The sequence below is a fragment of the Stegodyphus dumicola genome, chromosome 10 (genome assembly GCF_044657685.1).
Source record: "Stegodyphus dumicola isolate Sdum_Otavi_A_Nest chromosome 10, ASM4465768v1".
Lineage (NCBI taxonomy): Eukaryota > Metazoa > Arthropoda > Arachnida > Araneae > Eresidae > Stegodyphus > Stegodyphus dumicola.
The window spans coordinates 25,656,029-25,683,391 of record NC_140777.1 but is presented as its reverse complement, the minus strand read 5'-3'; the positions used below and the strand labels follow the sequence as shown (position 1 = coordinate 25,683,391).

At 30.4% G+C, this 27,363-nt stretch overlaps 1 protein-coding gene across 3 annotated transcripts in view; it reads right to left on the bottom strand.

The window, feature by feature from the left end:
• Positions 1-26,568, bottom strand: part of Ctl2 (Choline transporter-like 2) — a 149,784-nt gene extending 123,216 nt beyond the window's left edge. For 2 of the 3 annotated variants that reach the window (XM_035365840.2, XM_035365841.2), the window contains exons 1-6: positions 26,420-26,568; positions 26,106-26,191; positions 19,522-19,570; positions 17,713-17,786; positions 11,977-12,055; positions 6,154-6,235 (exon numbers count right to left, since the gene is read on the bottom strand). In XM_035365840.2, the coding sequence (XP_035221731.1) occupies positions 6,154-6,235; positions 11,977-12,055; positions 17,713-17,786; positions 19,522-19,570; positions 26,106-26,154 (333 nt within the window). In that variant the 5' untranslated portion in view covers positions 26,155-26,191; positions 26,420-26,568. The remainder of the gene's footprint in view (positions 1-6,153; positions 6,236-11,976; positions 12,056-17,712; positions 17,787-19,521; positions 19,571-26,105; positions 26,192-26,419) is intronic. The other variant, XM_085824821.1, reaches the window with a different exon arrangement.
• Between the last annotated feature and the right edge of the window lie 795 nt (positions 26,569-27,363).

Genomic DNA, 27,363 nt, shown 5'->3' with positions numbered 1-27,363 from the left:
AGCCGTAAAGGTCTTACGCGCATGCGTCAACGCGACGCATGCGCAGAAAGTTTGTAGCTTTGAGGTCCGGATTATAGGTGTCCGAATTAACAACTTTTGACTGTACAAATAAAATCTGCACTTTAATAAAATACTTCTCTGAAATTGAGTAAGCTAACAAATTAATCGAAGCATCAAACATTTTGGTACATCAACAAACAAAAAAAATTTACAGTATATCCAAGTGAATTTTTTCCATTATGTAAGGAATGATGTTTCTTAGCCGTCTAAGATGAGTGAAGAAAAATTGCCATTTATTTCAGTCCTACCATATTTTTTTATTTTTTACTTATAAATTTATCTTTGGCAATAAAACAAAAATATAATTTCCTTTGCGTAATATAAATTAAAAAATAAGCTTAAAAATAGAAATTTTAAAATTTATTTTATTCTAAATGTATTCAAAAATCTATGTCAAATAAGATAAGCTATTTCTGTCTTTATAAAAATAAGACTGACCATCAGCTTTCTAAACTCTATCCCAGTTGATTCAGGTAAAAGAGTTCTAATGCAATTATAATAAAGGTCAGTAAATGCATCTACAGTTGGATAGGCCACTCATGACTCATTTACCTTGTGGTAAAAAAGATTATTAAAAATATTTTCCTGAAATAATTTCACTTTCGACCTAGATTACAGAGTCACATACTTAATTTTGGTACCTTAACTTTCATTACTTGTGGAAAAACATAAAACTAAGACTCCCTTTTATCACAAATTTTTCTTAGTGAAATTTTATTTTAAAATATATTTTTTTGTAAATTTTACTGCTCTTTAATTCTTTGCTTTATGTAAATATCAGCAAGAAATACAAAACAATAAATGTGCTAAAAAGATTGGCATTTGGCAAAAATAATCAAATCTGTCAAAATGCATTAGATCAGCATTTCCTAACCAAGGGTATGTAAAACAGTGTTAAGAATTCTACAAGACACAGGGAAATAACACAGATGTCATAAATTTTTTAAAAGCAAAAACAATTTTTCTCTCGATTCAGTATTGCACTTGGGTAATTTTGATGGGGGAATCAGGTGTGACTGTGATAACAGTCTAGATGATAATAATTGAGAAACTGCCTTTGGCTGTTCGGTTAGGCTCAGTTAGACTCATCAGACATCGTCAACAGTTGTATGAATTTCTTTGTTACTTGCATTACCAAATTGTAAAGAAAAGGATGAAGAAGAAGGAAAGAAAAAAGAAAATTTTCTTTTTTGCTGTTGTCATTAGGGAGATTAACTTATTCTTTAGCAATTTTCATTAAACTGTCACTAGCACTGCAAGGCTATGCATACAAACAAGTCTAACTGAACACAGCCGAACAGCCTAATGCAACTTTTCAATTGTCATAGACTAGAATCTAGTATGACTGTGCGCATCAGTCACGCAGGAAGTGCAGGATCATGTGATTGGTTAAACACAGTGCTAGAACATATTTTTAATTTTACTATTATTTAGTTTATTTTATTTTACTATTATTTAGTTTATTTTATTTTACTATTATTATTATTTTTTTTTTTTTTTTGGCTATTTTATTAGTATTTTACTCAGTTTTGTTTCTTATTTTTTTAATTCTTTTATAATTTTAATGGTTAAAATGTGTGTGGGGATGCTAAAAGATACAAAATCCAGATAAGTATGAAAAGAGTAGTTAGTAATGAAGATTTAAAATCTCGTACAAAATTTCAAAAGACATAAAGAAAGAGGTTCAAAAAAGATTAGTTGTTACAGTAAAAGTTATTTATCAGTGGGCTTTACATGAATTGGGGATCCAGAATATCCTCTTCCATTGTGCCTCGTTCATGGTAAAAAAACCCTGAAATACAGCAATTGCTCCAAAAAAACTGAACAGACATTTCATGACAAATCTTACCAGTATGAAAAATAACTGTTGATTACTTTAAAACTCTGTTAAAAATCTCAAAATAAACACAATACAGCTTTTACAAACATGTTAACAGATAGTGAAAAGGTTCAGGCAATAAGTTATTTGGTAGCAGAATTTATTGCATAGAAAAGTCACACAATTGGTGGGAATCTGATAATGGCAACATGTAAAATTATAGTGGGTGAAATGTTGGAAGAAGATATAATACAGAAAACGAAAATTATGTCACTTTCAAATTATACAGTAAGTCAATGAATCAATGATATGTCACATGATGGTAAACTGACGTTTTGTGCAATAAGTTGAAATATGGCAATATTACAATTCAGTGGACAAGTTGACAGATTAAACCAACAAATGTTATATTCCAACATTTGTGATATTTGTTAATGAGGGAGAAATTCAAGAAAACTTTGTCTGCTGTAATTAATTACTTGAGACAAGAAGAGAAATAGATCAATTTAAAATTTGTCAGCATATCTGGGAAAAAACATGTTTCCTGGAAGAACTGTATTGGCACAGATGGTACTACCTCAATGATTTACTCCATCAATGGCATTTTACTCTTACAAAAAAAAAAAAAAAAAAATTGCTAATGTTGTTTCCATACACTGCTTTATAAAGAAGTGCTCATTAAAATCTCCTAGTAATGATCTACAAAAGGTATTTGATAAAGTTATAAAAATGGTAAACCTTATTAAACAAAGCCAATTTTTAAGATGCTCTATGAAAACGTGGATTAAAGAGCACACAAACCTGTTGTTACATACTGAAATCTAGTGGTTAAGTAATGGCAGAGTTTTTAACAGGGTTTTTGAGCTAAAGAAAGACATGCATGTACACTGTGCAAAAAAAAGGGGGGAGACAGTTTTGTTTCTCCCGTTTTACTTGGCCAATTGACGAAAATTAGCTTGAGTTTTTCATGTCTCGAAAGCACAACTTAGGATATGTATTAGATTTATATACAGCATTGTTCTAATATAGGTATTTTGACAGAAAAATCGGACTTTTTCAGAAATAACACCAATTTTTTTTCCATATTTCCATTCTACAACTCAAATCACGCCAAACTACCAAGTTTTGTAAAAATTGCACGAGTAGTTTTTAAAAAATTAGCTGTCAAAATTTTAGCTCCTCAATGTTAATTGAGTTTGGTATATATTTATTAATGTCTCTTTTTTTATTACACTTATTTGGTTCTTCCTTTCACATTTCAAAATTCAGATTCATTCCAAATAAAATTCACCCAATTTTTTTTTATTTATTTTTAAAATTTTTACCAGTCTTAAAGTAGACATATTTCTAAGCATACCTGCAAAAAAATTACAGTCTTTTATTCAAAATTTCCGAAGATACACGCGAATTTATATATTGGCACGTTTTGAAATTTGACATATTTTTTGAAAGTAATAAAACATCAGATGTGGTTTAGGCACTTCGCTAAAATTATTTGAAAGTATGAGCGATATAACTTTTTTTAACTAAAAGTGAAGATGGATAGTGTGGCAATCTAATGTTTGACTGCGTGCGCAGCTAATCCACGTCATGTGGTTTATGTAAAAACTGCTAGCACGGCAGTGAACTTGCTCACTTCGCCCTTAGCTGCAGCATAGAATGTTTGAATTCTAGTTTAGTGGTTTTTGTTATTTGTTCTGTTATTTCAGTTGTGTTTAAAGTTATGGTGTGTGTGAATAAAAGTTATGTTTAAAGAAAAGGAGTCATGTCAATTCAAGGATATACACCAAGACATAACCACCACGCCATCATAAAATGGTGACCTAGCGTCAACGACCATAAAATGGCAATCCGGCTACTCGCATGAAGCTTATATTGGTTGACATGGAGGAAACAGCAGTCGTAAAGATTCCAATTTACAATCCGACTAACCCGGCATTGTGATTTGCTATGTGTGAAGCAACTTTTGCTTTAGCCGCAACCAAGCCCATTATGGATTCGAAGACAAAATTTAACTACTGTGTAGCTCATTTGCCGCCGGAAATTGCTGCATTGGTTAGAGATATCATTCTCCGGGAACATACAGATGCTTCTTACGAAGACCTCAAAGCTGCTATTACGGAACGCTGTGGTGAAAGCAGTACAAGTGAAATACGGAAATTACTCGCTGGCTAGCAACTTGGAGATAGAAAGCCATCAGAACTTCTATGAGTAATGACTAGGCGGGCTGAAAAATACAATGTGTCTGACTCTTTGTTACTGTAATTATTCATTCACCAGATGCCGCCACATGTTCAGTCTATTCTAGCGTTGGTTGAGCTGCTCGATTAATTGAAAGCCGCCAGTATCGCGGATAGAATATTAGAAGTTACACCCGCTTAGGTAAGCAAAGTTTCTTTTCGTGTACCTCTCAATGTCTCTGAGTATTCTAAATTGGATTCCCTGCTGGAGAAAGTGTGCAAATTGCGTAGTGAGGTTTTGTCTCTACGAGGATCACGCAATACTTCCAAAAATTGCTATAACAGGAAGCGAAGCCCTTCAGCTAAAGCTGCTTCGAACCGTTCCTATTGTTGGTATCATCAGAAATTCAGTGACAAAGCTAAAAAGTGTGTTCCACCATGTACATTCCAGGAAAACGTAACAGGGAAAGCGTAGTGGCGAGATGCACTTTACCCTCTGAATCTCATTGCCTTTTCATTAGAGACAGAAAATCTAATAGAATATTTTTGTGTGACACTGGCTTTGCCCTTAGCTGCAGCATAGGATGTTTGAATTTTAGTTTAGCGGTTTTTGTTATTTGTTCTGTTATTTCAGTTATGTTTAAAGTTATGGTGTGTGTGAATAAAAGTTATGTTTAAAGAAAAGGAGTCATGTCAATTCAAGGATATATACCAAGACATAACCACCATGCCACCATAATAGCAACAAACTTTAAATTGTACTGTAGCCCACACAGAGGAGGCTATCGAAGAAAATTGATCGTATTTTTCATCCCTGTCAACAGAACTATATGACTGGGTGAGGAATCCATTCTCTCACACTTCCATTTGTCCTCAGAACCTAACTTTGAAAGAAGAACTTTGCGACTTACAATGGGATGGTTCATTGTAAATGAGATTTAATGACACTGTTTGGGGCAAATTCTGGATTTCTATTGAAAGTTAGTATCCAACAGTTCACAGAAAAGCAATTATTATATTACTGTAGTTTGCAAAATCGTACATCTGTGAACAAGCTTTTGCTTATTTAACAAGTATTAAGACTGAAGAAAAGAAACTGTCTTTCTAAGGAAGAAGAAATCCAAATATGTATATCACAAATCAGACCCCAAATTCAACATTTATGTTCCCCTAAAAAAAAGATAAATTTCACATTAATATTTGTTATAAACTGTTATACTACAGAAGTTTATTATTTACCTTAATTAAATTATATTTAGAATTATACCAATTGCATGTAGTTGCAATTTTTTTTAAATAAACAACTAAAGTATAGTAATGTTTTCCCCATCAATAATCATTAAGACAACTATTACAAAAAAAATATTGTTACATAGAAGTTAAGCTTCCTTAGAACTTGAATAGTGTCACAAATGATTCCATAACCATTTGTGACACTATTCAAGTTCTCTTGATTCAAGTTTATTTGTGACACTATTCAAGTGAAAACTCTTATGGTTCCATAACCATAAGAAAGAGTGAAAACTCTTATGGTTATGGAACCTAAGAGTGAAAAGGTTAGAAAAAACTGCAATAAAACTGCAAAACTGCAAAACTGCAATGGTATTATAAACAAAGGTTATAATATCGTTATCAAATTTGAGTGAAAAATCGTATTATATATAAACTGTCAGTTTATGGTCTTATTTGAAATCCTAGTGCAGATTTCCATTAAGAATATCAGCTTTCTTATTTTGATTCCATAATAGCTTTACAACATACAGGTATCACAACACTCTTTTAAACCTCTGAGCGTCCGGGTTTTTGGATCTATCATGAAGACCTTTATAAGCTAAATATGTACATTTACCTATTTTAGTTTCTATTTTCATGAACTTCCATTCATCAAAATGCCATTTATATTATTAATGAAAGTAAGAAAGCAAAATATCTTAAATTATAAGCTATATCACAAGAGACAAAAAATCTCATGACCGGATAAAGCCAGTCATGGCGCTCAGAGGGTTAATACAACAAAAGTAAATTATAAATTACAACTTACTACTTTTTTCACACAAAAAAAAAAGGTGTTTAAAAAATGTCTTAGTCACTTACTTGAGGTGTAGGACAACCAGTGAAGACAACACTTGGCCTCGCACATTTCATGAGATCAAAGAAAAAAAGAAATTTTTTATCCCTAAAATATATTAAATCTAATTTTAATAATCCCATTCAATACACACAATAAATAACTTATCAATATTTTTAATTAAAAAATGTGGTACTTACATATTATCCAGTAAACTGTGAAACCATCATCAAACAGTGCAATTTAGCATCAATTGTGGATAAGCGTGACATAACCAATGCACTAAAAATATCCACACTTTTTTTTTTTTAAGTAAACTTGATAGGCTCTCGATAAGCCACCTCATGTTTTTATAAACAGGATATAAATTAGCTGTTATTGTTGCATTTTTCCTTGCATTTTGAAAGCATGATTAAAATTGGAATCTGCCAAATTTTAATCATATTTTCAAAATCAATCAAGTTCCAAATTTTAATCATGCTTTTACAGAAAAACAAGCAGTGGATTATTTTCAAAGTTATAGCATCCTACCATAAAATTTTTTTATTAATGGACATGATATGGTCAGGTGAATAAAGTCAACAAAATAGTAATATATTAGATCAATTACCTGCAGGAAGTTTGTACTCATAGCATTCTAAACTGAGTTTCCAGTAAAATCAGAGGGTCTAACAAAATAGTAGAAATCAATAAAAGGCTTTTTTAAAAAAGCACAAAAAAATGGGGTCAAATATTGGTTGTTTACTAATAAACAGGCATCCATTCCTTCATAATTTCATACAAATGATTAGGGCAACTTTGACGGTTTGTTGACAGCCAACTTTTATGGTCAACTGGATAATATGCAAATACCAAAACTACATATTAGCAAAATAATAAAAGACAACATTCAAGAACTAGTGGAAAAATATTAAATGGCATGATCTGTTATGTGTAAAGCACATCAAAAATATTGTATCTGATTTATGAAATTATTTTAAAAATATAAAATTTATGTAAGTATGATAAAAAACTAGAAAATATCTAACATTTTGGATAGAATGTTCTGCACAACTTCATCAGTCTCTGGTTGTAATAAATCTGTGATATATACACATATGTTAACATTAACCTTCAGATATTTTAAAATAGCCTACATTTTCATTATAATTTTTCTTATTTCTCAAAAATATTTGTTGATAATATGCCACTTCAAACATCTACAGACTACTGTATTTCTTAATTACCACCGACTAAATTATGTTTAGCATATTAATTAGTTTTTGATGTTTGATAATGATGTTTATTAAATACGAAAGAATATTAAGGAAACTTAAAATATTCAAAGTGACTATGCTTCATGCAAATCAATACGAAAGCATCATCAAAGACAAAGAAAATTATAAAATCTTTGTCACGTACAAATAGTTGCAGATGAATGAATAGTGCCAAATATTGACTGAATAGCATATTTGTACTATTTCAGCATTCTTATTCAAAGTTCTCCAAGTACAGTCTTTTTAAGTACTAAGTACAATCTTAAACATTCGAGAAAAGAAAGTGATATTTCTATGCACATTTGATAGCAAATTATACTGATAAGCTGAAAGTGTAGAGAAAACAAAAAACAAATATATATATATAATTTAAAATCTCAGTTACGGTAAGAGTATTTTAAATTAATGCAAATATGTCTCTAGAATTTTATACAGCTACTAGTGGCCGAATGGATAAAATGGATAAGACCACTGAACATTGATAATTTAAAAGGATTCAAACCATGGCTGCATGGAAATTTCAAGACTCTTATAATGTGTAATATGAATATGAGTCAGTTTCCCACAAAACTTCCAAAAAACAAAAGAATCATGCCCCTCAGTCACATGACACTGATGTGCTTTAATCATCCAAATAATCCAGACAAACTAAATCACAGTATATTTATTTTTATCCTTTTAATTGCATCATGTTTTGTGGTAAATAAATATTAATTTTTTAATGAACAAAATTTAACTTTCAGAAATCTTGTCACAATCATTAATTATTCAAACAGTTTAAAAACTCTTATATGATACAAAAAAGAAAATTTCTTTAAATGACATTTAATGTATAACTTTAACTCTTTTGTCAGTATATTTTGTAAATACACAGTTAAAAACATATTCGTACTCTTCTGTTATAGGGACCAGATTTAAAAATGTACGTATACACATGTGTATGTACATACATATATGTGTGTATATATGCACATACATACATATGTACACCGTGCAAAAAAAGGAAGGGACAGTTCTGCATCTCCTGTTTTACTGGACCAATTGACGAAATTCAACTTGCATATTTCATGTCTCAAAAGTGCGACTTAGAATATGTATTAGATTTATATATAACATTATTCTAATACAGGCATTTTGACACAAAATCGGACTTTTTCTGAAATAACATACCAATTTTTTTCCATATTTCCATTCTACGACTCAAATTATGCCAAAATACCAAGTTTTGTAAAAATCGCACGAGTAGTTTTTAAAAAATTAGCTCTCAAAACTTTAGTTCCTCAATGTTAATTGAGTTTGGTATATATTTATTAATCTCTCTTTTTTTATTAAACTTATTTGATTCTTTCTTTCACATTTCGAAATTCAGGTTCATTCCAAATAAAATTCATCCATTTTTTTATGATTTATTTTTAAATTTGTATTTTTAAATAATTTTTATATATTTTTGAAAAAAAAATTTGAATTATAATCTATAAAATTTTTACTATCAGCTTAAAGTAGACGTTCTAAGCATACCTACAAAAACTTAGTTTTTTATTCAAAATTTCTGAATATATACGTGAATTTATATATTGGCATGTTTTGAAATTTGGCATATTTGTTGAAAACTATAAAAACTATAAAACATCAAATGTGGTTTAGACACTTTGCTAAAATTATTTGAAAGTAAGAACGATGTGACATTTTTTCCGCTCATGAGCAATGTAAAAAGGTAGGAACGAGGTGCCTTTTTTTCCGCTCCAGCATAATGGAAAGGAAAATTGGTTGCCATATATTAAGAAGTGCGGCAAGTGAATTATTCTTGGTGCAAACAGGAAAATAATGCCAAGATAAATTTTTTAATTTCTCCATAAATTTCACACCAAATTTTACAAAGTTTAATATCTAGGCATAATTTGAGTCGTAGAATGGAAATATGGAAAAAAATTGGTATGTTATTTCAGAGTCCGATTTTGTGTGAAAATACCTATGTTAGAACAATGTTATATAGAAATCTAATATATATCCTAAGTTGCGCTTTCAAGACATGAAAAGAGCAATTTGAATTTTGTCAATCAGCCCAGTAGAATGGGAGATACTGAACTGACCCCCCTTTTTTTGTGCATACCGTATTTGACGGCATATAAGATGCACTGGCATATAAGATGCACCCTTATTTAGACGGCCACACACAAGGAAAAAAGTTTCAATAGTGTGGTTTCTTTTAGTTCTCACGTTTCGTAAAGGCCAAATAAACAATTATTGAATGTAATTACTTTCACGTATAAGACGCAGGTAACTTTTTTGAGACCAAATTTAGGAAAAAAAGTGTGTCTTATATGTCGTCAAATACGGTATATACATGCATAAATGAACACATTCATCCATACATTTCTAAACCCGGTCCAAATAACAAAACAGTACTAGAATTTCTGAGCATAATAAATAACTACAAATTAGAAATTTTCTTGAATTATTTCTTTTCAGTTCTGAAGATAAAAGCTATAATCACATGTTTTGCTGTGAAAGCCACAGAAAAAATGCGTGCAGTAGGAAAGTTTAAAAAAGAAAAAATAAAACTGCAACTGCATCTCATTCTTAGAGATGCATCTCATTCTTAGAAATATTTTACGTGCCAGGGAAAAAGTATGCCGAACCGTGGTATATGCACCTCCTTCTCTTTTTTATTTAATTTTTTGGTTAATCGTTACAGTTCTGCTTGGATCGTTGATTTTTTTATGCCAAGATCAGCACCATGAAGGATCAGCACCAATCCTTTTTGACGCCAACATCAGCAACATGAAGGATCACCGCCAATTTCAAAATGGGGCTGATCCTTCCACCCCCTACAAAAAATCAAAACAAGAAATCAAATTTACACAAACTGGGAGTCCATGTACACATTGGCCTATTTTAACTTGAAAAAAAAAAAATCTGAGAATTTCACAAACTAGGCATCGCTCACTAATTTAACTTTATTGATGTACACATTGACCTATTTTAACTTTAAAAAAAATCAGAGAATTGCACAAATTAGGCACTGTGCACTAATTTCACTTTCTCCATGTACACATCGATCTATTTTTACTTGAACAAAATCAGAAAGCTACAACAAAGTTAAAACTATCATATTAACCAGAAAAAATTTGCTGCTGTCTTAACACACAGACATGAACAAATAACCAAAAATATACAAACACAGAGTAATAAATAACCAAAAATACATATTTCCTAACATACAACATAAAACAACGAATCTTTCAACAAAAATTAACACACAGACACCAATAAATAAATAAAACATTAATACTTTAACATATTTATTTTCCTCCTGCCTAAGGATCCTGCATCACTTTCATGAAACATTACACACATGCAATCAAACACAGCAATTGAAAATCTTCAGTCCACACGTTAAAAAAATAACAAAAATCTTAGCTTATCACAACACATTTGGCAATCTTTGCAGTTTTCCCTAAAACTAGTTTTGCCAACATTATCAACATTAGGGTTACCAAAAAATCTACTTCACACAGCAGGCTTCCAGATTTCATGAACAATCAATACCATTTGGTGATTTTTTCAGACAGAAACCAAGTGGGACCATACAGTAAATTTCAACCATTTTTTTTTAATAGTTATTTGAATACAGTACTTATCCGAACTCGTCGGGACTTCAGCGATTCCGGATTAGAGGTTTTTCCAGATTATAGATCACCAATTTAAATCTGGTAAGATGTCATGCAGAAATTATAAAATTAAAAATATGAAACCATAATTTATAAAATAAAGAGCAATTATGATCTAAAGGGTATCAAAATTTACAAAAAAAAAAAAAAAAAGCTTAATATTTATTTGTTTACTTTATTAAACATTTCTTTTAATGTAAGTTGTTTAAGTTGCTTCGTTTTATGTGCCAATACTTTCTCTTTAATTCTATAAAAAGACATAATTTCCTGTTCAGTTACAAAGTTCCACTGCTCAAGTCCTGTAATTGCTGTGCCGAGAATACCGACTAACTTGTCAATCGAAATTTTTTCATTTTCACAAACCTCTGTTACTTTATCCATTTTTTGCAGCAATTCCAATTTTTGTTTGATGGACATCGAAACATGCTTTCGCTTTGTAAATCCTTTCGTAGCTCCAGAATTGGAAACTTTTTTTGACATAATCAAAAGTTCAAGCTTACTTTTTATAAAATTGCTCCAACAGTCTGCAGAAAATAATAAACCGGATCCAATTAGAAGATTAAGGAACAACGCAATCTGCAACATTAACTGAAATAGATAATTAGATAATTTTAGCCTAGCTTATACCATCCGTTATACATTAAACGTGCATGTGTAAACGCATATGCGCATATGTAAAGGTATTATGCACATGCGTAAACACTATGCATGCGCAGAAAGTTTGTAGCTTTGAGGTCCGTATTATGGACGTCCGGATTAAAGACATTGTACTGCACTTTTCTCCCTATATACAATAGCTGAATTATATCCTACTATGTTCATAAGAAATAAATACATCTATACATTTAATTGTATAAACTTCCCCCCCTTCTGTAATTTACATTACCTAAATTAAAATTTCATAATAAGTCTTTTTTCTTACTCTAAATCTCCAGTGCCACAAATATGTCCTTCTGAATCTGTTGGATATAACAAGAGTCTTGGATCACCTTCTCGAAATGCTAGAAGATTACGAAATCCATTTAGATTATTCTATGTATTATTGTTTGTTATAAAAACAGTAAAATTATCCTAATAATTTTTAATTATTACAAAATAATAATTATTATTTTTAATTATTATAAAATAATAATAATTTTAAAAAACAGTAAAAGACTTATATCATTTTTTAAGATAACAATAACAGATAGTAAGAAAATTGTTTTTCGACTGTTTGTTTTGACAGTAGCAAACAGCTGAAAAAAATTTAAGACTAGCAAAAAAGGAAATTAAAAAGATGGATTACAGCCTGAAACTAAAACATCCCAAAAATTAATAATAAAAAAATTATTTGTAACCAAGACAACCAATGTTCAAAAGGCAGATTTTTCCAAACAATCGCAATGCATAATTGGTTAGAAATTGCTAAAGATATCAAGAAAACCTCGAAATTTTGGGGTCTCAGACTTCAAATATAAGCAAGTAGAAATGTATGTATAGTGCCTAGAATTACTTTACTGTAAAGTATTAATCTCAAAATAAAGTATAATTGCATTAAATATCAGCACTTTTTACTCATAACTAAATATTTTATAGCACACTGTTCTTTCATAAAACAGCTACCAGACTTTATTTGTATTTATAATTTTATGCATTTTTAAATTTATTTCTTTACTACACTGAAAATTTGGGGAATATGTTTAAACTAAGTTTCACAATATGAGGAATTTATTTAAAAAGACAAAAAGATACCTGATAGTCTTACAAAGAAAATCTGCCAACCTTGAGCTCCAGTTTTTTTTTTTTTTTTTTTTTTAAAAAACATAACGAACAATGTCAATTAAAATTGACACATTCCTACAGATAAGCCCAGAAAAAAAAAAAAAAAAAAAAACTGAATTTGAAAATTTTGATAGCCAAAGGCAAATTTTCAAACAAAATTTGATATCATTTTGAAATTCTAGTAAGTCACCAAATAACAGTGCATTGCTATGCAAATTTACATTACTTTAAAGGTACTTCTTTTTTTAATTTTACTGAGAAAAGAACAAGAGCTTCTACGAGAGCAGAAACTATTTCCAATTTTTTAATACTGCTAATATATTAATGCAATTTACAGTTTTCTAATTGAGGCAAACAATTTCACTACTTTACTACAGTCACTTTTCAATGCTTCACTAAAATTTGTAACTTTGAAGTAAAATCATCGTTTTGATCTTTCTTCACTGTATTTTACAATTAATCTCTTATCCTTATATGTATGATACATTTCGCCTGTAATGAGCATACTGATTGTCACATGAAAATATATCATCTGCAAAGTGCAAACCTACAACATGAAGCATGTTCCTAGTGAGAAAAAAAATTTCCAGAGCTTAATGACCTTATAAGGAAGCTTTATTGGTTAACATAAATTTTGGTTAGCATGAATTAACAAAGCTTTGTTGGTCAATATAAATTTTGGTTGGCATGAATTAAGAACCGTTTTTGAGTCCGTTGCATCATTAGATTTTTATCATTCAACAGGAACTTCAAGAGTATTTCATATTTGATAATAGATAAAATACCGTATTTGATGGCATATAAGACGCACTTTTTTTCCTAAATTTGGTCTCAAAATAGTTACCTGTGTCTTATACATGAAGGACACAGGTTAACTTTCAATACTGAATGCTATTTTTAGCCCGAATAAAGGTCTAGACACACATAACGTTTTCTACATCTGCCATAATTATTTTGCGCATGCGTGAAATACCTGTCGCCAAAAAGCGCCAAAGCTCGAAGGTAATATCGAAGTTCGAACAGGCTCGACGGTCACATTACATCTATAGAGCCTTTCTTTCTTTACATAGACTTTCTCTGACTCAGCCGACACACGTGTCGGTATCTGTGCTACTCTGTATAAACGTGTCGGTATCGGTGCTACTCTGTATAAACGTGTCGGTATCGGTGCTACTCTGTATAAACGTGTCAGTATCGGTGCTTAAAACTATTTGTTTTAAAAAAATACCCTGGAAAATATGACTACAGGAAACAAGAGATTAAGCTATACAATTCAGTATAAACTAGAAGAGTTAAACTACGCCAAAGTAAATGGAAACAGAGCAGCAGCAAGGCATTTCGGTCCACCACCTACCAAAAAAATGATACGTATTTGGCGTCTGAAGGAAGTTCAACTGAAGACTGCTAAAAAACAAAAACATAACCTTCGATGTTCAGCTCCTGCTTGGCCTAAACTTGAAAATGCCGTAAAAATGTGGTGATAGATTAAGAGGAAATCTGGGATAAGTGTTTCAACTAAAATGATAATCAATGAGGCCAAAGAATTTGCATGGGAATCGGAACTTTTCAGGGTCTGAGGGCTGGTACTACAGGTTCATGAAAAGGCAAGGCTTATCAATGCACACAAAACCAACTATTGCACAGAAAATGCCAGCAGATTATGAAGAAAAAGTACTAGCATTTCATAGGTTTGTTATAAATGCACGCAAGAAAACTTCTTTTGAGCTTGGTTAAATAGGAAATATGAATGAAATTCCCCTCACATTTGATGTACCATCCAACAAGACTGTGAGTATTAAAGGGTCTAAATCAATAACCATAAAAACCCACAGGTCATGAAAAAACCCGATATACAGTAGTTCTAACATGTTGTGCTGATGGCACAAAACTACAGCCGTTTTTCATATTCAAAAGAAAAACTAATCCGAAAGAAAAACTTCCAACGGGTGTAATTGTTCCTGTTTATCCGAAAGGCTGGATAGACGAAGCTGGAATGAAACTGTGGTTACAGAACATATGGGCGAGGCGACCTGGTGGACTCTTAAGAAAACCCTCTCTTTTGATTTTGGATCAGTTTAGCGCCCATAGAACTGAAACCATAAAGAATAAAGCAAGAGAATTAAAAACCCAGATAGCTGTCATTCCTGGTGGACTGACTAGCCAATTGCAGCCTTTAGATGTATCGGTGAATAAGCCATTTAAGGAAAAAGTGCGAGAACGATGGAACAAGTGGATAGGAGAGCCACATCATGCCCTCACACCCTCAGGTAAAATGAAGCGGCTCTCTATTTCACAAGTGTGCGAGTGGGTAAAAAGATGTTGGGAGGACGTAAAGGGTGAAATAATTGTTAAGTCCTTTAAGAAGTGCGGAATCAGTAATGCTCTTGATGGAACAGAAGACGACACATTATTCAAAGAAGGTCATACTAGCGACAACAGAAACAGTAGTGATGACGATATTCTTGTTTCTGATGATGATGATAGTGAAAAGGATTTTTGTGGTTTTGAAAGTGATTAAAGTCTAATTTCATGATAGGCAACATTTTCCTTGAATCTGTGTTTTTTGTTGTTTCTGCTTTATTTTGTGTTATGTTTGATTGCTTGTCGTTCAGTCATTTATTCATTATTGAAATTTACATATCATGTTCAATATAGATTGCCGTTTGTTAATTTTCCTTAGTAGAATGTTTGGTAATTGCATTCAATGATTGTTTATTTGGCTTTTATGAAACATGAGATCTAAAAGAAACCACATTTTAAGTTATTGTGGTAACGCGCTTTCGCGCGGATTATTGAAACTTGTTTCCTTGTGTGTGGCCTTCTAAATAAGGGTGTGTCTTATATGCCGCCAGATACAGTATGTCAAATATAAAATGTATCATCTGTAAAGTGTTAACCTACAACATGAAGCATATTCCTGGTGGGAAAAAATATTCCAGAGCTTAGAGCTTCAGTGAATTCCAGCTGTATTTTTAAATCTTTATTTTTTTCCTGTATTTTGGCCTTACTACATTAGTTCACATTCATAAAAAGAATATATATCTTCCTGCATAACCTACTGTAAAAGTTTTAACAATATTGACTAGACACAAATACAAAAAACTTCACCAACACGAATTCGCTTAAGGCAAATACTTGGTTAACATTAAAAAATTTGGGGCCTGACAGTAAAGCATATGTTCTTATAAGGAAGCTTTATTGATTAACACAAATTTCGGTTAGCAAGAACTAAGAATTGTTTTTAAGTACGTTTCATCATTAGATTTTATCATTCAACATGAACTTCAAAAGTATTTATATCAGAAGTGTATATATCTTCTTACATAAGCTACTGTAAAAGTGTTAACAATATTGATTATAAACAAATAGAATAAACCCCACTAACACGAATTTGCTTAAAGCAAATACTTGGTTAACATGAAAATATTTCGGTCCTGGCAGTGATGTACATTATCTTGCTTGAATAAATAACAAACATATTAAAATTCTGCATACATCTTTTTATCACGCAGTATTTTATTTTAAGTATTGATCACTTAGGTTTTAGAAATAGTAAATTAAAATTTTTGAAATTTGCTAAATAATGCTACATTAGTAATTACACAGTTTCATTTACTTATCAATGGTTTTTATTATTATGTATTTTTAGATAAGCAGATTATTTATTTCTTTAAGAATTACTGAGTGTTCAAAATTGGCACTATTCCTTGTTAGACTATTTTTTTTTAATTTAAAATATTATTTCATTTATAAAACACTGCCAACAATAAAAAAGCTTCTTTCATTTTAAATTTTCCAGTTTTTATTTTAAAACACTACAAATAAAGTACTTGATCAAATTTCACATCAGTATTTAATTATGAATTTCACAACAATGTTTATGATAATGAATTTCACAACAGTAAGTAATACTAAAGAGAAACTGTACAACAATAAAGAATTAAAGAAGCCAAATTTGAACATTTCCATGTTAACCATAATTTCATCAATCCCACTGGTTTCCATATGTGGATTTTTAAAGGTTATGTATGGGACAGTACGAAATGAACAGATGTCAGTGAAGCATTTCATATAACCAATTAGATTCTTATTTAATTAAGATTACGTAGCAGCAGCTGCATGCTAAAAGGCAAACATTTTCAGAAATTTTAAATGATATCAGCAATTTAATGCATCCACTTAATATCAATTTGCTGACCAAAATTTTTCTCATTTTTTGGCAAGCTGTATAATTTCCAGAAAAATTTCTAATTTTTCGAATAATTGTTATTTTTTTCCCTTGGGATTTTTTTCTTCAACCAAATTATAAATATTTTGGTGATAATTTTTATGCTTTGAATTTTTTCCTAAATCATCATTTGGTGATATCTGAATCTAGTCCCGGTAAGAGAAACTACCAGAATTTCAATGCCATGGGTGTCTACATAGAAAAACATGTGTATATATTTTCAAGGTTTTGTTCACTCAACTTATTATTTACTGTTTGTCAGTACACAAGCATCTGCAGCATCTCCCAGGTGCACACTTTTATATGATTTGAGACATGATAGTCAACGCACAGATGTGGGTTATCTGAAATCTGTAAAATTTAGAGCAGTGAAATAAATGTGTATTACAGTAAGAAAAAATTTAGCAATTAGGAAACTGGTACTATTTCCAGGATGAGCTAATTTCAAACAGAATTGTCTAATGAAATGGTTAAGTTTTCATCTTTTGCCACATTATAAACAATCATAAAAATAGCCACAGATATTGAAAATTTTTTCAGTTATTTGTATGATAAAGAGAATATCGAAAATTATTATTAAAATATCTTTTAGTGCACTTTTAATAGCATTATGTAGAAAATATAAAAATGCATTTCTGTATAATATTCCATTATTATGCAATAACTTACCAAAAAATGCAACAACAATCCATCCACCAATAAATGCAACAAAAAGAAAAAGGCAAAAGATATCTGTACAGCTCCTAAGTGAAAATAAATTCAACATAAATATGTATAACAGGGTGGGGGAAGGAAAGAAAGCACGAGTTTAAAAAAAAAAACTGTAATAACTGATTTACATTAAGCTAATAACTGATATATAGCAAAATTGAAATTCTGATATGTGTTTGAGAGGAAAATAAAATGGAATTAGTCTTCTTATTTCTAAAACTATGTGAAGTACATGCATATTAAGTGCTACCAAAAACTTTGGCTAGCACTAAGATAACTTCAGATGCAGTCTGAAAACTGAAGATTTTTGTTCTTACCTTCAGTTTTTTAATAGAAATTTCTTGAAGATAACTGCTCCACTCTATGGCCTTTTGCAGCTATATACAATTCTTGACAAATTTTGACTGATATGAATTGTTATCATGAGTAATGAATTCGGCAATTACAAAGGTGACCTAACTTCCTCCAAACAAATTTCTTCCTCTAATTCTTATCATCAGTCAGCTTTCAGTATTGCATTCACAAAAAGGTAAATATTTTATTCCAGATATATATTGCTTATTTTTTTTTTTTTTTTTTTTTTAATTTTATTGGCTTATTAGTCTTATTTGGAATTCTTACTGCACTACGATTTTGAAAATGGCTGTTGCCTTTCACACATTGGCTTAACAATGTCCCACCCCCTAATGGCGGGCACTTGCCTATAATGGCATTGGCCACTACTAAGGCCAGAAGTGATGGCCATTTTACTGTGAAGGCACTTAATAGGTGGCCACCGCTACCATTCTATGAAGGGACAGACAATTTTACATCCATGCCTTCTCCGGGATTCGAACCCGGGCCCTTTGGTATTGCAGTCAGACTCCCTTAATCACTATACTGTCTGGGCAGCGCTTAACAAAAAATTAATCAATTATAAGTTTATCACCGAAAATTTGGAAACAAGTTCACAACTTTTCTTAGAGCTGCAGATAATCAGAAGAACCAGAATTTTTCTTTTTTCTTTTTAAATGAGTAAACTACTTCACAGGAATTGATACAATGGACTTAAAAATATTAGCCCAACAGACTTAGCTATTTTGTATAGAAAAAAAAAACTGACAATTTGTAATTGAAAAAAAATTTATCTATGCACATATTATTAAAGCTGAAATTACATGGTTTTTACTTTAAGAATAGATTCAAGCAGCAAAATACTGCATTCCTGGAGAAGCTTTAGTGCAGTTTCTTCGACTGCAAGAAAGTCCCTCAAGCACATATCTTAAAACTCAGTTTAAGGCACAAAATATCATGCTCTGTCCAAGAAAGGCATAGAAATTGAGAATGCAATAAATGAACACATACAAAAATGATAACATTGTTTTTTAATCTTAAGAAATTACTTGAACATGGTTGCCAGAGTTTTGTACATTCTGAAAGCCTGGCAGCTTCTACTAGTGTGGTTGTACTAATATACAAGTACCATAAAAAATATTTTTCCTCATTTTTAAGGCAAACAAAAATAAGTGTATTTACATATTTATGTACAGTTAATACATACATATAAAACCTAATTGTAAAATTTTAAATATGACACTTTAATCAAGAATATTTTTAAAAAGATGCACGATAAAAGTATTTTCAATGCTGAAATCGAAAAAATTCTAAAATTACTAAAACTTAGATATGCAGATGGAAATAACTATACAATGGTTTGTGATTGCAAAAATATGTGAAAACATTATGTCACAAGTGATTCAAAAAATATTTTCAGAAAAAAAATGTTACCTGTGCTTCACTGGGCCTCGAAATTCTGGATCATATGTGAGACTTTCACCTGATCGTAGAAAATAGAGTTTGAATTAATAAAAACAATACTAAAATAGTCAATAAATACTAAGTACTCTAAGCATTAACTAATTTTGAGTGTATATATTGAACCTGAAGATGAAAGCCATACCATACATACTTCAGAACAGAAAACAATTAATAATATCCAGTTCTCCATTAAAAAATAAAGATCGTTACTAATTTAAGATTTTATAACTTAAAGTAGCTTCTACTGCATAACTGACATCGTTTGGTACTTAAATATTTTCAAGTTCTCTGAATGTTGGCTAGCAAGAACATTTGTCCACTTGTCAACACCTAAAGCAATTATTGCATACTTAAATAGCATAATGAATGAGATTTGCAGCTAATTCAACGTTTAGTTTTCTGGAAGGAAACTCTTTTAGGGACATGTTTAAATTACATTCATCTACAGCTCTTCAAATTTAAATTATTTGTAATCTTCCTCTTATTATAATAACTGAGTGATCTTGATAATCCTATAGAAGCATTGTTCACAACTCTGACTTCTCTCATTTTCTGTTGTGCAATATATAAAATGTAGCACTTAAATATATCTCAATCATTAGAAAACTAGTTCATTCATTAGTGTTCTAATAAATTATGTTTATTTTTACAATGAGATCAACAGTTTTCTAAGGAGTAGAGTTTATTTTTGTAATGAAAAAATAAATCTTATTAATCTTCCAATATGCTCATTTTGGTACTGGAAAAAGCTTATTTTTAAAAATGCAACATTTTAAATATCCCCATAAGAGAAAGGCCTTGGAGCTAAAACAATGACCAAGATGACCATTGTCCTTTAGGGATCACTGAATTATGAAGTAGAAGGAAATCATTTTCCTTTTGCATTAGCTACACTACCTCAAAAAGATACCAAAACGTTTTGCTAAATAGTTTGTCTTGTAACAATTGTTTAACACTGAAAAACTGCAATTAGAGATTTTTATTTTTTAATTAATAACCATATTTAGTGATTTCGTAGAAAAGTCTTGCTAATTGGAAAGTACCAAAATTTCATTTATACTCACATGGAGTTTTTTCCAATGAATTCCTTCTTGCAAACGAAAACACAACAGTAGCAAAGCAATGCAGGCCTATTAATGATATCAAACTACAAAAGACTTTAAAAATTTTGGAAATGAGACAGCTCTAGCAAAGCTAGCCACAAAATGTCACATTGATCTAAATCTCCACATTTCTGCTTCTCATCAAAAGCTCTTTTATAAAAGTGATGCTATCTGTATTTGGAACAGAAAAAAATCTGGCCTCAGCAAAAGCATAATAGACCAAAAGTTTTTTCCCCTAAAATTTTTCACAGAATAAAAATTATTCAATTTTCAACAGATTTAAGAGTAACTCAATTTTTGACTGGCCATGGTAATGTTAAGATCTATTTAAAGTGATTTGGACTTGCTTCAAGTGCTTTGTACAGCTGTGGTAGTGGTGACAAGGATGTTAAGCATATTCTTCTTGAGTACATCCATCATGTCCACCAGAGGAAAATGCTTCAGGCAACTTTGAAGCATCAGTCTGTAGCTTGGACACCAATTTTTTCTGAACTTTTTTGGACTAAAGAGACACTTTTTGCTTTATGAAATTTCATGCTCAATTTAGATTATTGAGTGAGATTGTTTTTATTTTATTTATTTTTTACTTATTATTTTTATTTATTTATTGTTTTTTTAATTCTCTCCCCATTTGCACTGCTGTTGTAGGTCTGTTTATTTTGTTAGTGCTATAATTTACATGTGTAAGCCTCATGGTATACATTGCGGAACACGAGGAATTGAAATTAGAGTTAACAAAAAACAAAAAAATGGGACTTCTAATTCAAGAGTATCAATAAACAATATTTTCAATAATTTTTTAAATACTACATCAGCATACATTGTAAACAATACACATATCTAGTACTATGTTTCTTTGTAAATGTATGCTAAAATTAACTCTCTTTGGGAAAGATGAAAAACTCTAATATTAACTAGTGTTCCTAATTATAAAATCCCAGCTAACATTTGAAAGCTTTCAAATTTGTAATTACAAAACATCTACAAACTGCATACTCTAAATTGGGGATGATGTTAAAAATGAAATTATATGACCGTTAAATATAGAAAGATATAAAACAAAGCAAATTAGCTATAATGTTGTTAAAGCATTCATAGTGTAGATGTGGAAATACTGCATTTGACACATGTTGATCCATAGTGAACAGCAAGTTAGCAGCCAAAGCAGATCAAACATTCATTTTTATTTGATTAATCTTTGGATTATGGTAACTTGGCGATTTTTTGGCGAAAATTTGGCAACCAACCCTGCTACAGCAACCTGCTAGTTTTTGTTTGCAGGCCATTTTGTTTTCACAAAGTAAAGGCTTTTTTTTTTTTTTTTTTTTTTTTTACTTAACATTTTTTTCCAACAATCTGCTAGCCGAATTACGCTTATGCTAGAACTTTCACTGAACACAAGTGCTTAATCATGACGAAGATTAGGTGAGAAGCTGGGAGAAAGAGCAGAATCGCCCACTGCTTGCTGCGTTTTTAAGAATTGCACATACACGGTATCATCCATGTACACGTCGACCTATTTTCACTTAAAAAAACATCCCAGAATTGCACAAAAATGGCATTGCGCACACTCTTCACTTTATCCATGTACACTGCTAAAGTGCTAACTACTAACCTTTACCGCTTTACCAAAATGTCGCCAAACTACCTGTTGCCATATTCCAAAGATTAGCCTCTTATTTCGGTAGAAATTTTGCAGCCACACACAAATTGATATACTACACTTGCCTTTTCAAGAATATTTACATTTTGGACAGTTTTGCAGTAAAAAGAGAAGCAGCCAGCAGCAGTCTACCTATGCCAAAATGCATAGAGTAAGTGTCCTGTATTCAGGATGAAATCTTAATTCAGAATGATTTCAATAAATCTGACTGTATGATTTCAATAAATTTGAAATTGTTTCGGTTTTCAATAAATCTGACTGGATAATTAATAATGCTATAAAATGTTTATTGGCTGTTTAAATTTTAGTTCCATTTATGTCACAAGTGTTATGTAAGAATCATTATCACATAGATCAAGTCTTGAAATAGCACAATGCAGAAAAAGTTATTACTACTTAATAGAGAAGGGAAATATTTAAAGTTAAATTAAGCATTATAGAGCTACTGCTAATTTAAATTATAACTTGTATTTATATATTTTCTTATTTTACACAAACATATTCAAATATATAATACACACGCACACATATATATATATATGTCCACAGATACTTTTTTTGGGTACTATTCAGTTTCGAGTGCCATAAAAAAAATTGCAGCAAAAATGTATGCGCAAAAGCGCCAAATCTAGCAAACGCGGCCATTTAACAGCACGCCAAATCTAGCGTACGCGCCAATTTCAGATTGCACAAGTTTATATAGTTCTATATTTCTTAAGATGCCATTGAAATACTAGATTAATTTTTAAATCCTTTTTTGATATCCTATGGATTTAACAATTTGGGAATTGCCCATGACGAATAGTCGGCAACAGAATTTTGGGTAAAGTGCAGAATCACCCACTGCTTGGTGCGTTTTTAAGAATTGTACATACTTGGTATCCATGTGCACATCGACCTATTTTCACTTAAAAAAAATCCTAGAATTGCACAAAAATGGCATTGCGCACACCCTTGACTTTATCTGTGTACACATCAGCCTATTTTCACTTAAAAAGTAAAAGAAAATTGACAAAAATCCAATTGTTTTTATCCTTGTAAAAAGCGGCAAACAAATAAGTGAGCGATTCTGCACTTTACCGAGAATATTTTCAAAGAAAAGGCATCATTCATTACACAAAATTAGGTTTGAACAACCAACGAGATGAAATTATGCTTTAGCGATAAGTCGGTAGCAAAATAGCGATGCAGGCATCCATTCAGTTATCTTTAGCAATTTTTATATAAATCATAATAATGATCTGAAATAGTTATTTACTCTTATGCTTCCATTCAGTCTTTAGCTTTTTTCATATAAATTATAATAATAAAAAAGTATTATATTAAATTAACCTTTCATCTAAATTAAAACACAAATCTTAAATAGTTATTTACTATTATAGTACTTCCTTTCTTGCAGCAATTATTAGGGTTGCCGCAAATATTTTTGGCAGTATTGGCATAAACAATAGTTTGGCGATTTTATTTTACGGCCCTCAAAACCGAATAGTACCCTTTTTTTGGTACCACCAAGTGCAATAAAAAAAAGGAAAGTGCACAACTAGATGTTATAGAAGACCTATATACCGGTTAATTGTTTTTTGAGTTATGAAAGATACATACATACACATATATAGATATCACAAAGAAATCAAGTATACAATCTGTTTTGGAAAAAAAAAAAAAAAAAAAGGCCTTTATTCTGTTCATACATACAGATGTCACATAAAAAATGGTTACAATGTATTCAGAAATAGTCAAAATGAATATTTCCATTTGAAATCTGATAACTGAAATTTTTCATGATTACACTATTTTATTTACTTAATACAAGGAACCAAAAAAATATTAAGATCTGGTACTTTTTCAATATCCCCATCTTCACCAAAAAATCAGAAACTCACTGGCAACTAAATTTTTGCTAAGCAAATGCATGAAAAGGCAACAATCACAAAAATGATGGCAATATTTAAAATGGAAGTGGTTTGAAATGAAGATTTCAAGCCACTTCCATTTTAAATATTGGGGGAACACTGTCACAATGATACTGGATGATGAGTAACTGGAAAGCAAGAATTACTATTGTATAAATGCATTATTTATATTAATTAACTTAATAAATACCAAAAGCTTTTCCAAATATGATGCCTGTTTTTCATTTAACATTTAATAACATAGTATCATCTTAAACATTGTAATAATTTCTTCTTTACTAAAAATTCTGCATCAAGAAGAAATTTAATGCCTCTTATTTTAACATGCAGTTTATACATTATTCTAACTATAGTAACTACAGGTTAAAGCACTGCAAAGTCTAGGATATATAAAGTGTTTTAAGGTTGGAGGGAGGTAGGGGAGCATGGAATTTGATTTTGTTTGTCTTGTTACAACTCAAAAACAGAAATAAACTAATTATAATGTAAAACATATTCACACACACACAAAAAAAGGATAAAATAAAAATTTCACAGTCAAAATTTTAATTGTTTATATCACATTTTTCTAACTGGCAAGATAAATATGCACATTCAAAACAACAAATCTGAAGTTTTGACTGTATGCAACTATAAAAATTTTTAAATTCTGTATATTTCATCATGCAAAAAAAATCCAGAAGTTACTGTATAAAAATATGGATGTCATCAGAAAGAAATTTAATTACAAATGACTAATTGTTTAAATAGGTGACTTTAAAAATACAGTATTTAAATCATTACATATTTGATTAAGTACTTTACTTAACATGATATAAAAACCACTGTAAAGAATGCAGTACATTTGGAATTTATACACTGGTATGATCCAGATACGTTAATAATACTTAAGTTTATTCTAAAATTTTATACATCAGTATAAATTACATTTAAGAACACACTATGCTTTTGTAACAATTTTTATTAAAATGTCATCAAACAACTGTGAGGAAAATTACAAATTAATCAGCAAAAGAAAAGTATCATTCATTCATTCAATGATAATAATATACTATTATTACAGAACGGTTAATAATACTTACATATAAATTTCTCAACATACAAAATAACAAAAAACAATGTAGTTTTTTAAACTACTCGATAGAAACTTCTTTAATATACTAGGTGAGCCTCAGTGAAAGTTTTTTCCTCCGGCTTTTGGATTTTACTGAACTTGAAATCATGAAATATGTCTTTACAATCTGACCAATTAGTCTATTTTATACATATGAATATAAGAAATAAAGAATTTGACAGATCCTGTTTACTTAGAACGTTCATAATATTTACATTTAGTCATAATATTATGTAATATTATTAAATTTAGTCATGATATTATTTAGTTCATTACAAAATTTCAAAACTTTGGACATCATTTACAAAGACCCATTAAAATATAAAAATGCTTCTTTTAAACATATAGCTTTCGGAACCATATAATTTAATAATTTGTGCATTATTTTTAAAAAAAATTAACAAAAGAGGGGTTAGAAATGGCATGGTTATAATACACAGCATTAAAATAATACTTTTTAAATTATTTAAAATAATTATTTTTTAATTGGAAACGAGAAAATTATATTATGTATACCACTCAAAATAAGAAAAATGAAACACTTTTAAAATAAAAATTACAGTATTTATCCCGAATGGCAAACTTTACTAATTGTATAATATATGCATCAAATTTGCGTACTGAAATTTATATACAGATTTTAATACCGAAGCAGGAAGATTTAAGAGCCCAGAATTATATGAAATGAATGAATAACTATATGCAGCCTGAAAACATATTATAAGGGCAAAATACACACCAAATTATCAAATTTAACTTACCATACTTTCCCGATGACATAGCAGTAACAGGTGTTTCGCTCGACTTCATTTCCGAATTCGAAACTAGTTATATCTCGAATGCTAAGCTATTAAAACCAAATAAAGCAACTTTTTCATTACGATTTTTAACATTACACAAAAGCATACATAAGACAGTAACTGAAAATAATAATAAATACTAAAATATTTCGTTCTTCGTGCTACTATAACATTTAAAATACTAAATTGAAATCTGTGTAAATACAACGGTTAATTCAATCTCACACAATCACAATGCATAAAATTGACCAAAAAAACACAAATGGAAATCTAACCATATACTATGTTCCTCGAAAAAAATATGCTGCAATCATGTCGTACGGTCTTCAGTTGTCAAATGACAAAACTAAAAATTTGATTGGCAGATGCAAAATATTAGCCGATGAAAAAAAATATACATTAAAGTTGAACTCTCGCCAAGGCGCTATCAAAATACCAAGAAACTTCTTGCCTCCAAAATGAAAGATGACGTCATTAAACGATTAGTTGCATTTTGTAAGTATTTGTTATAAAATTAAATAATTTAATTTTTGTAAATTTTGGTCTTGGAAATGCAAACTTTAAGCAAAAAAACAGCTTATTTCTGATTTAAAAATTTTGGGAGTATTTAATACATAGTATTAAAAAAAAAAATTGAACTCACTAATTAAACTAATGGTGCAGTTTTCTTTTAACGTTACCAACAATACTAATTAGGATTTTTATAGATATCATTGACCTAATATTTAGCTAATCCATATGTTTGCAAACTATGCAAAAAGACTGAATTGTGTTGACAATACATTTCATTTTTTGCTTTAACTCAGCTCTGTAAAAATACTCCAAACCTTACAAATAACCGTACAGATATCAAATGAAAGAATCGCAAAGCATGGAATATCCAGGAGTTGGTTAGTGTCGACTGAACGTTCTTTCACGTACTGCAAAAATGATGTTTGAAATTCAAATTCCAGAAATCGCAATATCCAAAGATTTGTAATTCTTCAAAAGTCTCTTCATCCGTAAATATCGCCTGCTATGCTGCAAAATAACTATCAAATGGAAGCCTGAGGGGTTTTCGCGTGCTGTGATATTCCCACAACAGCGCTCAATACCAGCAGAAAATCAAGACTGCTACATTCGCCTCTTTGAACATCATTTCCTGGAAAAACAATAGAAAGAAACTACAGACTTTCCAGAAATGTATTATGAGGCAAATAACTCACTCAGGTACATTAGA